This window comes from Fusarium phalaenopsidis (genome assembly GCF_050370095.1).
Source record: "Fusarium phalaenopsidis strain FUZ10S chromosome Unknown contig_32376, whole genome shotgun sequence".
Taxonomy (NCBI): Eukaryota; Fungi; Ascomycota; class Sordariomycetes; order Hypocreales; family Nectriaceae; genus Fusarium; species Fusarium phalaenopsidis.
Window position 1 is genome coordinate 749181 of NW_028145382.1, and position 14627 is coordinate 763807.

A 14627-nucleotide genomic window follows, 5' to 3' on the forward strand; every position below is an offset into this window, starting at 1 on the left:
AACAGCCAAGAGAAATCAGGCCGCGATCTCACGGGTCGAATGTTCACGTGATATCATGCAGTGCAGTGGAGGACGCCAACGACAGGTATTTCCAGGGATCTTTGAGCTTTTAGTTGATCCATTGAGACCATATATTTCGTAGTGTTGATTAGAGACGTGGTCGCGGTCTTGCGTAGAGGCAGATACCACGCCTCCAAATCCGAGATAGCTGCCTAATAAACATAGAAATTGGTAACCTCTGGGTGATCCCTCCGCATCTTCTTGTTCTGTCTTTGAAGTGTTATCCTCATGGCCCATGCAATGACAATGACTCCAATCGAAAAGGCGATACTGGCCATCCATGCCTTCAGATATCGAGGACCATCTGACTTAGGCCAGATATAAGGCGTGTAAACACTAGCCACGTTGCCAAAGGTATTGCAAATGGCGAGGGCCACTGATTTCTTCTCGTTTGTCTGACCCAAAGTTGCGCTGATCCAAGCGAGGAGAAGGTTGTTGATACCGAAGCTAAAGCCGACAAACAGGAAAATACCAAACATCCGCGCGCCGAGGCTGTAGGTCGCGGCAGGAATAATGAAGCCGGCCATGACGATGCACTTGCAGATAGTGATATGCCAGGTCCGTTCGTTCCAACGGCCCGAGGTCCAGGCGATGAAAATTCCAACCGTGGCTGCGAGGAGATATGGCGGACATGTTAGGACCAGAGTGATAGTTCGGCTGTAGCCCAGAGTTTCCATGACAGTTGGGAGGAAATTCTGGAAGCCAACTGAAGACAGATGCAAGTTGTACATGAGACACATTGCCCATGTTCTCCAATCCACGACGGCTTCCCGCAGGCCAGTCCAAACACTCGTTCCCTCGCGTGCATCTGTGGTGTCGGTAAAGATTCGATTGTGTGCCAGCTGTCTCTGCTCTGGGGATAGCCATCGGGTCGTCAAAGGGTGATCTGGCAAAAAGGCAAAGGCCAACAAGGCGGTAACAATTGATAGGGCGCCTTGAATGATGAAGAGCCTATTGAGGGTATCAGCCAAAGGTTGGAGTAAAGGGTATCAGCTACGTACCATTGCCAGCCGGCGAGACCCTTCACTTGGTCAAGACCGGCAAAGATCCCAGCTGCGATCAGGCCGGAGAAAGAGCTAGCAAACATGTTGCCAGTATAAAATACCGCGAGCCGAACGGCAATTTCTTTTCGTGTGTAGAACATGCTTATCACATAGAGTGCGCCTGGATAGAACTGATGGCAAGTTAGTTATCATCGGACGAATGCTGCGAGCTACTTACAGGAGCCTCAGTGACACCTAGGAAGAAGCGAAGGACGACCATGCTACTGTAGTCTTTGGCCAGGAATGTCAGAAGGCTGACGATGGACCAGGCCAGACAGAACCCGGCCATATACCAGGAAGGCTTGACCCTGTTGATGGCCATGTTGCTGGGGATCTGTCCTGCTCTAAGCGGCAAAGTTAGGTGACAGGCACAACAAACGAAGTTCGCCAGCTGGGGACATACATGTATCCAACAAACAAGATGGACACGCAGGTGTTGTATTGAGTGCCCTTCAGGCCGAGATCCTCTTCGAGGTTGTTCAGCCTGGCATTGACCAGAGCATTGCGGTCAAGGTAGTTGAAGAGATACATGAACCATAGGATAGGCTTTGAAAGGAACCGTCAGCAAGTCATCTTGGAGAAAGAGGCAGATATTAGGTGCTCACGATGATGTACCGGTCAAGCTTCTTGACGAGAGCTATTTCCCGAGGGTCTGTTTTGGAGTGTGCACCAAACTCGTCCACCTTGTCCATCCGGGGGAACTTGGCGAATAGTCCGTCATCCTGGGCTGTTTCAATGCGCTCAATCTGGTTATCCCGGGCGACTTCATCTTGCCCTGTCTTGGTGCCGGCTGGGCTAGCTGTATTGGGAAGCGAGGTAGGCATGACCAAAGTCCAACGTTGAAAAGAAACAGAAACCAAAAACCACTTCCTTTAGATCAAGGGGGCACACACGCCCATAACAGCGGTCAACAGGTTAGTTATAAGTGCGGATGAATGGGCCTCGGTTGTCGTCTGGCAGGGTTCCCCAGAGGCATCAAAATGCGGGGGACCAACAACTTGAAAACAAGGTTTACGAAGGATGATGTCTTTCCTGCACGTCAAAGCTCTGCTATTGGCGCTGTTATAGATAAGGTCGATGATCTTTCTCGGAAAAGCAGCTCGCAACAGCTGATCGCCGCATCTCCTACCGCAAGACGGCCATACCCCGCGTCTATTTCCATGGTGGTATCGGAAAAGGTCAACAGTGCTGCTTGGCGAGTGGCCATTTTCCACGTTATTGAGGGGAAGTCGCATGATAGATAAGGGGGTTTGATTAGAAATAAAAGGTCGCAGAGGGGAGAAGACCCAGGTTGCCTGCCAAATGCCAGCTGTCAGCGATGTGACTTAGGCTCGGTCCGGCCACCAGAGCTGTCTATCACAATTGGTCAGGAAGAAGGTAATTCCATAGCAAGGCACCCATCAGTTTCATCATAGCAATGTAGTAGAGAAAGATTTCAAGGCAGTGTGACGCGCGTACTCCTCCTCATAATAGGTCCATTGACTATTCAAGAGCCAGGCTCATTACCAATGAGGTGTGCTCTTCAGCTATACCTCCTCCTTAGATACGTTATCTATAGCTACCCCATTGTTGGGAGGCCATGAACAAACAAATGATCGCAATAATGCAACGAGGCGGATAATATGACTCTGTCCTTAAGACAGCACAGCTTCAGTGCGCGAACCCAGAAAAGAAGACTGGCGGAAGCCCGATTCAAACGGCCGAATGGCTTTGAGGTGTTTTCCTTCACATACCTTGACGGCTCCGGGTGAGGGCCGGTACAGTTCCTTCGTCAAACGGATGCTATCTCATCGCCTGACAAGCGCCGTCAGTCAGAGCGAGAGAATGAGGCTACAGAAATAGGACTAGCAAACACGAAGAGAGTATTGAGAGATGAAATGCATCTGCGCTATGACCTCTGAGCTTTGACAAAATTGTTACCCACCTTCTGTATTTGGCTACAGTATTAGGAGGTCTGCTTGTGAATGGCTTCAAATGGGCGACGAACCTTTGACGTGATTGGAAGAGTCGCATCAATTTCCCAAAATGAGTGACCACATCAGCGCGGCTAGTTATTAGTTAATCCATGGCCAGGGCACTCTTCACATGAAAATAGGTAAGCAGCCACTGGCAACCCCTCCAAAGACCAATGTCGAATCACGTCTTGTGACATTCCTCAATAAATACCTAAGAAAGTCGGTATGACGTGTTCGCAAAGCTTCTTCTTTCAACGCACTCGAACTCACTAATTTACAGTATCTCATCGAGTTTGTTATCTATTCTATCTTATCACGCCTCAATCGTCCCCGCATTGCGATATCCAGAATGGCGCACGTCACTCCCGAGGTTGCTTTAGCAATCACACGCCAAAAAGCACGCTACGGCAGATACGCCGACACGAAACAGTGGGACAAGTTTGCCCAGGACATCGCCCTCCCCGATGCCCGTTTCAGCTTCTACAACACCGAGGGAAAGCTTCTCGTTGCGGGCCCGCAGTCATTGGCTTTCGATTCTGCCAAGGGATGTGCCGCCTTCTTCAGCAAGTTCTTTGCGCAGTTCCAAACCCAGCATAATTTAGGCCCCGGGGACTTTGAGCAGGTTGGGCCTGACGAGGTTAAAGCCGTTTTCGGTATTGAGGATCAAATCATGTCCAAGTATTTGGGTGCTTGGGTTGAGATCAGAGGAGGCGGCTTTTACCACGAGACCTGGAAGCTTGTCGATGGGGAGTGGTACCTTCAGGATCTGAGGCTGGAGCGTACCTATCAGAAGGAGACTGTCCTCGTCAAGATTGGATTGGCTGTTGCAGGCTTGCTTGGGATTTCTCTTTAAGAATGTTGTAATGGGTAGCAAGGTCTAGGGAAACGATTGGATGTGGATGCTGTTGGCTAGAATGAAGTATCAAGATTGGTGTGTTTAGCATCACCAGGGTTACCCTAGCTCGCAATCTGCAAGCAAGTACTTCCAGGCGGAGGATCCGAAATCAGTCCCAAATAGGCTTTTACTACCAAACTCGCAGGTTATTTAAACCCCCAAGGCCTCCCTACAAGTATCGAGGGTTCGTCTCCGATCTCTCACTCGCGTCCCTGCTCTACATACCTAGGCTAGCCAAAAGCCTGACCGTGTTCAAGTGACAACACACGAGATCTTGTTTTTTGTACTCCCTTGGGACATGTGAGGAGGTTCTTTTAGTAAAGATGTTGAAAACTAAGGGTTCAGAGTACAGAGACATGTATTCTATGCGAAACGACAGGCCTTTAAGACACAAGGACTCCTTTGACCAGCAGTCTAAGGCTTCGGTGTCGAGCCCCGGCGTTCAAGTGGAAGAAAATACCGTGAACAATCACCAAATCATGCGACAAATACTCAGTGAATCGCTACACTCTGTTGTCGTCGCATTCGCGACTGTGGGCGTGGGACGTGGAACAGCTCGTTGAGGCGGTGAATTTCATATAGGGTAGCTATCTCTGCGCGTGTTTTCCCCAACACAAGCACCCAACCAAGAGACTGTCGCGTCTTATCTCTCACGTGAGCTTCATAGCTGCATTTTCCTTCGTTACTCGTGTTAATGAGAGTAATCGGTGCAGGGGAAAATGCGAAGTTTTGCCCACATTGGGAAATGCCTCGCGAGCGCGAGACGCGCATCTTACCAAGTGGGGAAATAGTTGCCTTGACTGCCGCTTCTGGCAGTTAAGCGACATGCCTGTTCCGACCCGGTTCCGAGGACATTTGCACCCACAGCTATTTACGGAGGAAGCTTTCAAAAGTTCTCGGCCGCGCTAAATACGCCACTATCCCAAAAAAGGAAAAAAAGCAAGGAGAAGTACACATACATACAAATTACTATGAGACTATTCCCGGCCTTCCTTATATTCATTCCCTCCTTCAAGCTCAATGATTTTCTTCACATGCGTAGGGATTCTCTCTATCCAGGCTTGGATCTTCTCTTGCGGAAGTTCCTTCCAAGCTGCCTGCCAAGCCCGAATAGCTTCCCGCCGGCTCTTAGGGGCGCCTTTCTTCGTAGTTATTCTCTTTAAATAAGGCCAGGCTGGCTCAATCGCGTTCAAATCAGGCGAATTTCCACACCAAAGAAGCCGCCGTATGTTATGAAGGTCATAAACGCGTTGTTGAGCGTGGTGGTTATGTGCCGGCGCCTTATCTTCTTGAACGATCGTGCCGGGCCTCTCTTTCTGACATTCCTTTGCAAAAGGAAGCATCTTTGGAAGAAGAATCGTCTGTTGATAGCGCCACCAGTCAATACCTTTCCCTGATCCCCTCGTCAGCTTGCCATTTGCCTTCTTCCACTTCCACTGAGGCTTCTTGCCCGGCAGGGCTCGTAGCCCTAGCCTTCGCACACCCGTTGTGAGCTCCCACTCTTCCTTCATAATCGGCTCGAGCTCCTGATTGATCTCCTTAAGCCGTAGGTCTGACTCCTTCCTCTCTTTTGCAGTCTCTGGGCCCCAGCAATGACAAGGACCCTTCTTATCATAGGAAAAGGCGGCCCAGAACATAAACTCGCTGGCCCCCTTCCATCTCTCTCGAATACAGCTACGAAGGAAGCGTTCATCAGCCCGTCTCCACACACGATAGCCTCCTCGGCGATGGAGCAAGATAATAGAGGTTTCATCTGACCAGATGACATTCTTCCAATCTTCAAGGGTCCAATCTTGATGGGCAATACACCATTTATAACGTTCTTGCCTCATCTTCTTCGTCAACCCAGGCTTCCTCGTCGGCTTGGTCTTCTGGAAGCCGGCAGCCTTGAGGATCCTCCAGACTGTAATAGCTGAGAGGTTGTGGCCTTCTAAGCTAAGGTCCCCAGCAATATCAGCGCAGGTTTTTTCCCGGCCGTATCGATCGCGGCGTACCTTCGCGATAACTGCTTTCTTTGCTTCTTCTGTCTGCTTCGTCGGGCGGCCGGGCCGGGGGGCATCTTCAAGGAAGGAATTCCGAATAATAAGAGGTCGATGATTTGGGTCAAACCCTCGGGCAATCGCTCGGGCGTAGATATCGTTGATTGTGCTCTTTGAGAGCCCTGTGATCTCGATCACTTCGGCAGTAGTCTTCCCCCCGCAGGGGGACTTGAGGGAAACCACCAAGGCCCGGGTCGCGATATCTGTATTCGGGGCCATTGATAGGAAGGTCAGAAATTGAAAAGAAGCTCAAGAAACCCCTCTCTAGGTAATTTGTATGTGCGGGGTTTCAAACCTGCTTTCCTTGCTTTTTTGTGGCTGCTGCTAGCGCCTTGGCGGCCGAGAACTTTTGAAAGCTGCCTCCGTACGTGCGCTACCGCTGTAAGATTTCCGCTCTGTTCCGAGCTACATTCGCACCTGAAGCTAGCCCAACCTGAAGTATCCATCCGGATAACTGATGCCCGTAGTACAAAAGAATAGGTGAAATGTGCTGGAAAGATTGAAAAGGGTGTCATGCAAGCCTGTTATAATTATGTACAACCCAATGTCTCGGCTCACGAGGCAACCGGGATTCACGAGAGCCTGAAGCTGAGATTATAACTGCTTTGAGAATCCTGGGCTGCTACGTGCTCAAGTCCCTTATCGGGCAAGACCTCACGCAGTAGCCAAAATGGGCACCACCCTTGAAACCGCCCTAACAACGGTTAAGACGGGATCCTCCCCCAATAACCATCTCAACCTTTTCCAATTACCAACCTCGACGTCTTCCCCGCGATTTTTCTTTATGGGTTGAGTAGAGAGACATGGGACATTCTTTCAACAAGACGAGTATTGGCTGAGCGAATTGCTAGCTTTCACGATGACAGAGACAAGGTACAACAGGCTTCACTCCTTATCAGCATCCCCTCAGCATCTAACACCTTCAAGCACAGAGCCACCAGCCCCCGGGCAAACGACCTCTCTAGCGACTCCGCAGAATGCAGAAATAATAGAGTCAGCGCCTGTACCTCCTGAGAACAAGCCTGCTGGGCTCAAGGCACCTGTGGCTATCAAGAAACTGGATGGCTTCATCTCGCACCTGAACCGCCTTATTCACACCCGCGACGGCCATGACTCTGTCATCCTATTCGCAGCATACGTAACACAGTTGGCGGCAGCGATACTCGAAACTTCAGGCAACGCTAATCTACAAAAATGGGCGAAAAAAGTTGTAGCTTTGATCCCGAAAGCGCTGGCATCGAGGGCTCCATCGTTGCCATTGGGATCCAAGCTATTCTCGCTCCTTTCCGCGGCACCTCGACTCCAGCTACGACTTGCAGAGCGACTAAAGGCACTCGTGGATATGCTTGACGACTGGAGCGTCATGAGTCGCTTGTGGGGTCTGTTGACCATGTGGATGCTCGCGAAGGAATTCATCACTACCCCGAATACCGACGACAAAGAACCTCGAGTACGAAAAGTGAAGACGGCCATTTCAGCTACCCAGATCGTGTCCCTTATCGGATTCTTCATTCTGGAAAATGTCGCTTGGCTGTCAAGGCGCAAGGTGCTCGCATGGCCAGACAAGTCGCAGCCCAAACTCATTCTTTGGTGCGTGCGATCATGGGGCGTTTACGTCTTTGCCGAGCTGGGACGGCTATTGTTCGAGCGTGTTCGAAAGAGCCAAGGTGAAGCCGGTCAAGAAGATGCAGAGGCGCGGACGCAGTGGAATAAGCAGTTTGTTGAGAACCTAGCGTGGGCACCTTTGACTGTTCACTGGACGACACCTGGGGGCTTGCTGCCAGAGTCTGTTGCTGCTCTCCTGGCATCCTATGCTCAGTTTATATCAGTCCAGGGATTGTGGAAGGAGACTGCTGAGACTGCCTGAGGCCTGTAACGTGTAGAACTACTTGTATTTGAGAATACCTATTAATCACTTTGGTTGGAGATGGAAACTCGAAGCGAATCCCCTCACACAACCATTCAAATCTCCAACATACACAGCCACGCCTCGGCTGACATCTGCTCTCTGCCAAGAAAAGCAATTTGCAATCTCACTTCCATACATGGCCAATCACGTTTCACTACGTGTAATGCCTGGGAATTGAGGTGTCTATTATTACAAATGTGAATATTAGTTGGCGTGGCCGATAAATGACGCGACGGAGCACTTTTAAATAAGGAGCCAACAGGTGTCGATGTCTTCGCCGTAGCAACATCCTCCGCCATGGAAATGCCAGTGACCTTTCCCTACAAGCCTCTATGTACTGGAAAATCCGAAATTCGACTGCTCAAGTTTCCCGCGAAGAACTCAGACAACTTCGAGTTGACCACAGTCTCACTAGATGATAATCCAGAGTATGCGGCGCTTTCGTATCTCTGGGGCGATCCTCAAGATCAAGAGATCGTTTGTATTCAAGGGCACGAGGTCGGGGTTACAAAAAACCTCGCTGCGGCTCTCTCTCGCCTCCGCCGGGGCCAGTCTTCGTTAGAGACCGACTACCTGTGGGCTGATGCCATATGCATCGATCAAACCAACCTTGCCGAGCGCTCTCAACAGGCCCAACTGATGGGTCGCATCTTCTCATCAGCTCTAGTGGTCTACTCGTGGGTTGGGCCGAAAGATTATACCCTCGCATTCGAAGCGCTGGCCACACTCGCCCGCCTGCTGAGGAAGAACGTTACAGACCGCACCGATGACCAGCTTTTGTTTGAGAGCGTCATGTTCCGACTCGACTGGCTACAACAGGATCGCCACCTTTGTGACCCCCAGGATCAGCCAGAGTCACCGTACAGAGGCAACCCATGGCAAGCAATCGCATCTCTAGCATCTGAAAAGTACTGGAAACGCGTATGGGTTTTCCAAGAGGCTACCCTTGCTCGTCGACTACTTTTGCTAAGCTCAGGAGACATGATACTGGGCTGGGAGGAGGTCCAACTGGCGACGGAGAGCTTCGGTGACCTCACGTTAGAAATGTTCAACAAGAATCAGAGTAAACCGGATTTTATATCTTCCCAGGCCTGGGAATTCATTGAAGACTTCTATCAATGGAATTCTTTCGACCAAATAGTGTACTGAAAGTACTTACTGAAAGTACCATCACAAGACCGCGCAAACTACTCCGGCTGGGCTATGAGCAGTGTCGCTAGCTATTTGGAAGCGACTGATCCAAAGGACTACATCTATGGCCTCCTTGGAGTCACCATGCTCCCGATATCACCCGACTACGGCCCTGAAAAAAATCTCGCAGAGTTGTTTGTCGAATACATTGCAGGATGGCTGGGTGCTACTTGCAGCAGCAGCGAGAGCAGTATGATGCCACTATCGTTTCTGTCAGTCGCTGGGGTCGGCAACTTTGGCCCTTCTGATCTTCCATCCTGGGGTCCCAACTACCCAGGGAATGCGCACCGCATTGAGCCACATGGGTTTATATCAGGCTATACGAAAGAGTTCCCGGGGGATCCTACCAGGAACCCTTATGTTATGAAGGGTACCCAGAGCCTCTTTGTCTGGGGAAAGAAGATGGGTCCCGTTGACATAGGCTCAGAAGAACCAGACTGTAATCGTGTCCAAGACTTTTATTCCTTCATCAAGTCGTTTTTTTCACACCATGAAAATTACGTATCTGGCGTCCCCTCTCTTCAGGCCATTTGCGAGCTGCTACTTGGAAGACAGAAAACCAAGGCCGTTACCGAAAAGACGGTTGTGGCGGCCCTTTATATTGCTTTCCTAACTCCCAATTTCGACATGGCTGATCTAGAACCCACACAAGAGCTTCCTTGGCATAACGATTAGGAGACTGGGCTTTATGATTTTGCTTTTCCCGCCATTGATATGCAAGAACTTGGTTTCTGTTCCACCTCACGACAAGACACCTCGTGGTGGGGGACGGACGAGCGCAACAAAATCCTACAAAATCTCGATAATTTACTACAAGGATTTAATATTTTTGCGCTCGAGAGTGGCTATCTCGGTGCTGCCCCTTTGGGGGCGAAGAGAGGGGATATTCTTTGTCTTCTTCAAGGTTCTGGCCTCCCTGTGCTGTTGAGAGAGGCTGAGGAGGGTCACTATCTTTTCGTGGGCACAACAAATGTGCTCGATCTAGACGTTCAAAGCCTCCTTCGTAACATGGGGCCTGGGGGCCAATGGCTTGAGCTCAGGTAGAACTATGAAGAATGAAAAATCACTGGATAGCGGTAATGCCATTAATTGTGAGATGACAAGCCTTACAGTGATTAAAGTCTGTCGCCATGGCTGGCATGGAGGAAGATCCACTCAGAGCCCGGCCAGCTTGGGTGAAATTGCTGAGATTTCCATGTCTTGGCGCATGAGTAGCGGATTGAGGCTGATGATCACTCAAACATCTTGACCCTTCCTACTCTTTATCACGCTCAGGTCTGTTCTTGGCGACGCTTTGGCAATGAGTAAGTAGCATTCGTTTAATTTCTCAATGAAACGATGGAACCGCGCTAAATGAAAAGCAAGGCGCCTTTGACCTCCAACCGAGACTTATTAATTCCAGGGCTAATCCACAGAGAGACGGCGCTAAAGACAGTGAGATGCAACGCCGGAGTTTCGGATTGAACGTAATTCACTCAACCATTCACTCTTCTCTTCAGGAAACTCACCATGTTCATATACAAGCCCATCAGCGAAGCCAACAAAGAATTCAGACTCATTCGACTTGCTTGCGACCCTGGGGCCGAGGTCATCAATCTCGAGCTTTGTCATGCCTCGGCCAACGACCCAGTTCCTTACCATGCAGTGTCGTATGTCTGGGGCGACCCCAAGGACACGGCTCGAGTCAGTGTCGACGGCGAAGAGTTCATAGTCCCCGAAAACCTCTTTTCGCTTTTACGACAGCTTTTGCGGGCGGGAGTCACCTCTTGGCTTTGGGCTGACTGGATCTGCATCAACCAGACTGACCTGGAGGAGAAGACATGGCAGGTAAACGCCATGGATCGGATTTACGGCAATGCAAAGCTGGTATATCTATGGCTTGGCCCTGGAACTCCGCGAACCGACAAGGCGATGAAGCTATTGTGCGAATATGGGCGCGAGTTAGTTGATGAACTGGGCCCGACAGATGACTGGGACATGGACGAAGTGAACCCCCAGCTCTACGAAGCATTATCGACCAAGAAGAAGCCCCGTTCCAATGCACAGCCCGTTGCAAAGTTCCTATACAAGATGTATAAAGAGCCTGGGCTTCATCGCCGCGACGACGAGCGTCCGTTAAGCAAGTACCCACTGATGGATGGCCTCCGAAATCTCCTCGAGAGGCCATTTTGGCGTCGCGTATGGATTGTCCAAGAGGTCACATTGGCCCAAGATGCACTCCTTCTATGCGGTGATGAATCAATGCCCATCCAATACTTCATCGAGGCTATAGATGTCATCCGGGAATGGACCGAGATCTTCAATGAACTATCCAATTTTTCCTTCTTATGGGGACTAGGCAAAGCCTTCTTTACGACTTCGACACTGATCCTTCGAAAGCTTCGAATGAGCGGCCGTGAACCAAGCCTTGTTCATGTCCTTCTCGGAATCGGCACTCTTACAGGACCCAGATATCTTGCCTCTGAGCCCCGGGACCTCGTCTTTGGATTGCTCAGTGTCGTCAGAGAACGTGACTCTTTCGGGCTGCACGCAGATTATACTGAACCGGTCGGTACTGTTTTCGCCAGAGCGACCAAGGCTTTTATCGACTGGTGGCGCCCAATGGGAGACGGTGATGATAGTGACTGGGAAGACCTGCCAGCTTTGGACGATTTGCGCCCAACGAATACGCCCGGAATGCCCTCATGGACACCTGACTACGAAACTATCGGAAAGGACGGGTTCGATATACACACCATCAAATACAGTTGCTTTGCATGTGCTAGCAAAGGAGCCCCAAACCCCCAATTAATAACGTCGCCGGATGAAGATCCCATGGTCCTCCGCCGGCTCGGATGTGTGGTTGATATCATCACCCAAGTAATGCCTCCTCTACCCGATGTCTCCTGGGCAGATGAAATCGACGACGCGAAGGAAGTCGCTAGGGCCTTTGCTATGATTGGACGTCCTGTGATTGACTTCATGGGCCTTGGTCCTGAATCAACGCCCGAAGAAGACTACACCTGGAAGACAGTGATGCTAAGCTTTCAAGATCTATTCGATGAGGATGAAGGGCGACCAGATGACAAAGATATACCCCCAGAAATGTGGCAGGTCATCCGAGCCTTATTCCGCGGCGAGAAAATAGATGTAAAGAAGGCAGAAGCTGTCTTAGAATCTCTTGGCGTTTCAGACGGCCAAGATGAGTGGGAAGATGTGGACTCTGAGGGTGAAACGTCGGGCGATGAGTCAGGCTCAGAAGATGACGATTCATCAGATTCAGATAAGGAAGATTCCGCGGCCGATAAACTAATCAACAACTTCTGGACTGCTCAGCCTTATCTGAAGGGGCGGACTCTGTTCAAGACGGCCAACGGGAGGCTTGGCATGGCACGCACAAATGTCAAAGAGGGCGATATTGTCACCGTCATTTGGTCGGTGCCGGCACCTATTGTTCTCCGGGCACAGGGCAGCCAATATCGATTCCTCGGGGATGCTTATGTTGAGGGTATCATGAAGGGAGAGTTCCTCGATACGAAGCCCGAAGAAATGGTATTTGAGCTCGTTTAACTCAGTTGGGCAGACTATACCTCTAAGCTAAAAATGCAGAAAAAATAGCAAATCTCAGGATTCCACATGAAACTGATTATGCTCGACGCCCTTATGCGCAGAAGGAATGTGTCAACATGAATAGCACTCGTCAAACCGAAACAACTCCGATACCCTCATCACCTCATGCCCCCTGGGGTTGTCTCGAAATGAGACTCAGGTATTTACAAAGGAAGGGATCCAATGATCATGTGGTAGTCTCGGGCTTCTGGCTGTATATGATGGTCCTAGAAAAGGCGTCAGGTTCATATATCTAGCGGGCTGGGAGGATTGACATACACTTCTCCGTAAGAGTGGACGGCGGGGTTCAAAAGTTCGTTTCGCATCTCGACCAGGAACAGCTGGGCGTCGTCATACGTCCACTAGAACAGTCAGTCGAATGTCTAGATGACGACATGAGTGGCGCTCACTCCGAGAAGTTCAGTGAGACCGCGAATAGAGAATCCCTCAAGAGCCTGTAGAAGGAACTGACGGTTCCAGGCACCCCAAGTCTTCAGTCGCTTGTCCTTGGGCCATGGTCCGAGAGGCATCTTGAGTCTTCGCTCAACGAGGTTCTCAAAGCCAGCCTCGCGCTGGAAATTCGCTGCCTTGTGACCGTAGAAGAAGCCCTTGCCAGTGAGGGCACCGATCTTTTCGAAGACTTGCACCCACTTCTTAAGGGGGGAGTTGTCCTTGAGAGATCCGTCGTCGGACTTTGTGATGCCCCAGAGCTCAACGTGCTCTACCCAGCCGCCAGGCTTGAGCGCCCTTTAACGTGGTGAGTCCTCCGCATTACACCTAGGGTCAAGAGACCAAGGGACTTACTTGAAGGCCTTCTTGTGCAGCTCTACCCAATCTGGGATGCAGCCAGTCATGGCCCGGATGTGAACAAAGTCAAAGCTATTGTCTGGAAATGTCCATTCTTGGTTGATATCGTCAACCTCGAATTTGCAGTTGGGAGGAACAAAGCCGGGCTGGATGGGCGAGAGATCCACACCGAGGACATCAGCCGAGGGATGTTCATCGGCGAATTCACTAAAAGGGCTATGAGATAGTTGTACGGCTGCTTGGTCTGACGGGTAACTCACATGGCCCAGATTCCCGTACCACAACCTACATCGAGGACGCGCTACATATCATGTCAACAGGTGTCTCCTAGAGATGAACGACGAATACCCACTTGAGGGTTCTCTCCAAGAGGGGCAGCGTAGAGATTGCCGTCCAGGATGATACGATACATCTCGTGCCTGCATAATTAGATACCGCTTACGTATGCGATGGGTAAAGCTCACATGAGATCCTCGGCTTCTTGTTGGCGCTCGTCATTAGGTCCCCTGTGATTGGTGAGCGATGCACAGGAACGACTCATGTGAAACCTCTAACCAGTATGCGCCGTCATTATAGGCGTGGTATCTGCGGCCATTCTCCCACTTGTAGTTGAGGATCGAAGTCCGCAGCGACTCAGTATCGGTCACTCGCGTGCTGCAGTTCATGTAAGGGTCCACAGATGGCTACACTAGATGTTCACAGGGAAACCTACGACCCTGAGTACGTAGAGTCGGCATCGTCGTCCTACTTGGGTGAGAAGGATTGGCTGGAGACAGAAGTGGAGGGCTGCATACCACTTCAATTGGGCCATTGTCTGACCGCTCGGTTGTCTCAGGAGCGTGGTCCGCGCCAGTCTCAGCCCCTTGGCTGGGGAAGACGGCGACTTGGGCGAGGAAGCTTGTTTCGGCGACGACATGGCAAAGACACAACCCAACAGCGTCGCTTCTAGGTGTCGAAAGAGGCAGCAGGTGAAGAGATTTGCCGTACGTGAGGGGAAAAGGGCGACCCAAAAAGGAATCACTCCACAGCACCGAATTGACATGTTTCACAGCCTTATTAAGCCCTGGTTAAGTGAATTAAGCAGACACAAACAAGGGTCCGTTGCATACGCGTGTGGAGACGGTCGCTCGAGGGGCCAAC

The 14627-nt window shown here is 50.7% G+C and overlaps 7 protein-coding genes across 7 annotated transcripts; 4 read left to right on the plus strand and 3 right to left on the minus strand.

Annotated features, from left to right (window-relative positions):
- Window positions 1-212: 212 nt before the first annotated feature.
- Window positions 213-1927, minus strand: LRP88_14870 (major facilitator superfamily domain-containing protein; the record flags this gene model as incomplete). Its single annotated transcript, XM_083251204.1, has 5 exons — window positions 213-1011; window positions 1062-1234; window positions 1282-1447; window positions 1507-1649; window positions 1709-1927. The coding sequence occupies 5 exons, from the start codon at window positions 1925-1927 to the stop codon at window positions 213-215; spliced, it is 1500 nt and encodes a 499-aa protein (XP_083093239.1).
- Window positions 1928-3188: 1261 nt separating this feature from the next.
- LRP88_14871 (uncharacterized protein) lies at window positions 3189-3911 on the plus strand (the record flags this gene model as incomplete). The annotated part of the gene is made up of 2 exons (XM_083251205.1): window positions 3189-3281; window positions 3339-3911. The coding sequence occupies 2 exons, from the start codon at window positions 3189-3191 to the stop codon at window positions 3909-3911; spliced, it is 666 nt and encodes a 221-aa protein (XP_083093240.1).
- A 1019-nt stretch (window positions 3912-4930) lies between these two features.
- LRP88_14872 (transposase) lies at window positions 4931-6211 on the minus strand (the record flags this gene model as incomplete). The annotated part of the gene is made up of 1 exon (XM_083251206.1): window positions 4931-6211. The coding sequence occupies one exon, from the start codon at window positions 6209-6211 to the stop codon at window positions 4931-4933; it is 1281 nt and encodes a 426-aa protein (XP_083093241.1).
- Window positions 6212-6851: 640 nt separating this feature from the next.
- Window positions 6852-7859, plus strand: LRP88_14873 (uncharacterized protein; the record flags this gene model as incomplete). Its single annotated transcript, XM_083251207.1, has 1 exon — window positions 6852-7859. One exon carries the CDS (start codon window positions 6852-6854, stop codon window positions 7857-7859), a length of 1008 nt encoding a protein of 335 aa, XP_083093242.1.
- Window positions 7860-8198: 339 nt separating this feature from the next.
- Window positions 8199-9767, plus strand: LRP88_14874 (HET domain-containing protein; the record flags this gene model as incomplete). Its single annotated transcript, XM_083251208.1, has 2 exons — window positions 8199-8964; window positions 9067-9767. 2 exons carry the CDS (start codon window positions 8199-8201, stop codon window positions 9765-9767), a joined length of 1467 nt encoding a protein of 488 aa, XP_083093243.1.
- An 834-nt stretch (window positions 9768-10601) lies between these two features.
- Window positions 10602-12641, plus strand: LRP88_14875 (HET domain-containing protein; the record flags this gene model as incomplete). Its single annotated transcript, XM_083251209.1, has 1 exon — window positions 10602-12641. The coding sequence occupies one exon, from the start codon at window positions 10602-10604 to the stop codon at window positions 12639-12641; it is 2040 nt and encodes a 679-aa protein (XP_083093244.1).
- A 284-nt stretch (window positions 12642-12925) lies between these two features.
- On the minus strand, window positions 12926-14403 carry LRP88_14876 (class I SAM-dependent methyltransferase; the record flags this gene model as incomplete). Its single annotated transcript, XM_083251210.1, has 5 exons — window positions 12926-13042; window positions 13091-13427; window positions 13485-13772; window positions 14043-14170; window positions 14200-14403. 5 exons carry the CDS (start codon window positions 14401-14403, stop codon window positions 12926-12928), a joined length of 1074 nt encoding a protein of 357 aa, XP_083093245.1.
- Window positions 14404-14627: the final 224 nt, after the last annotated feature.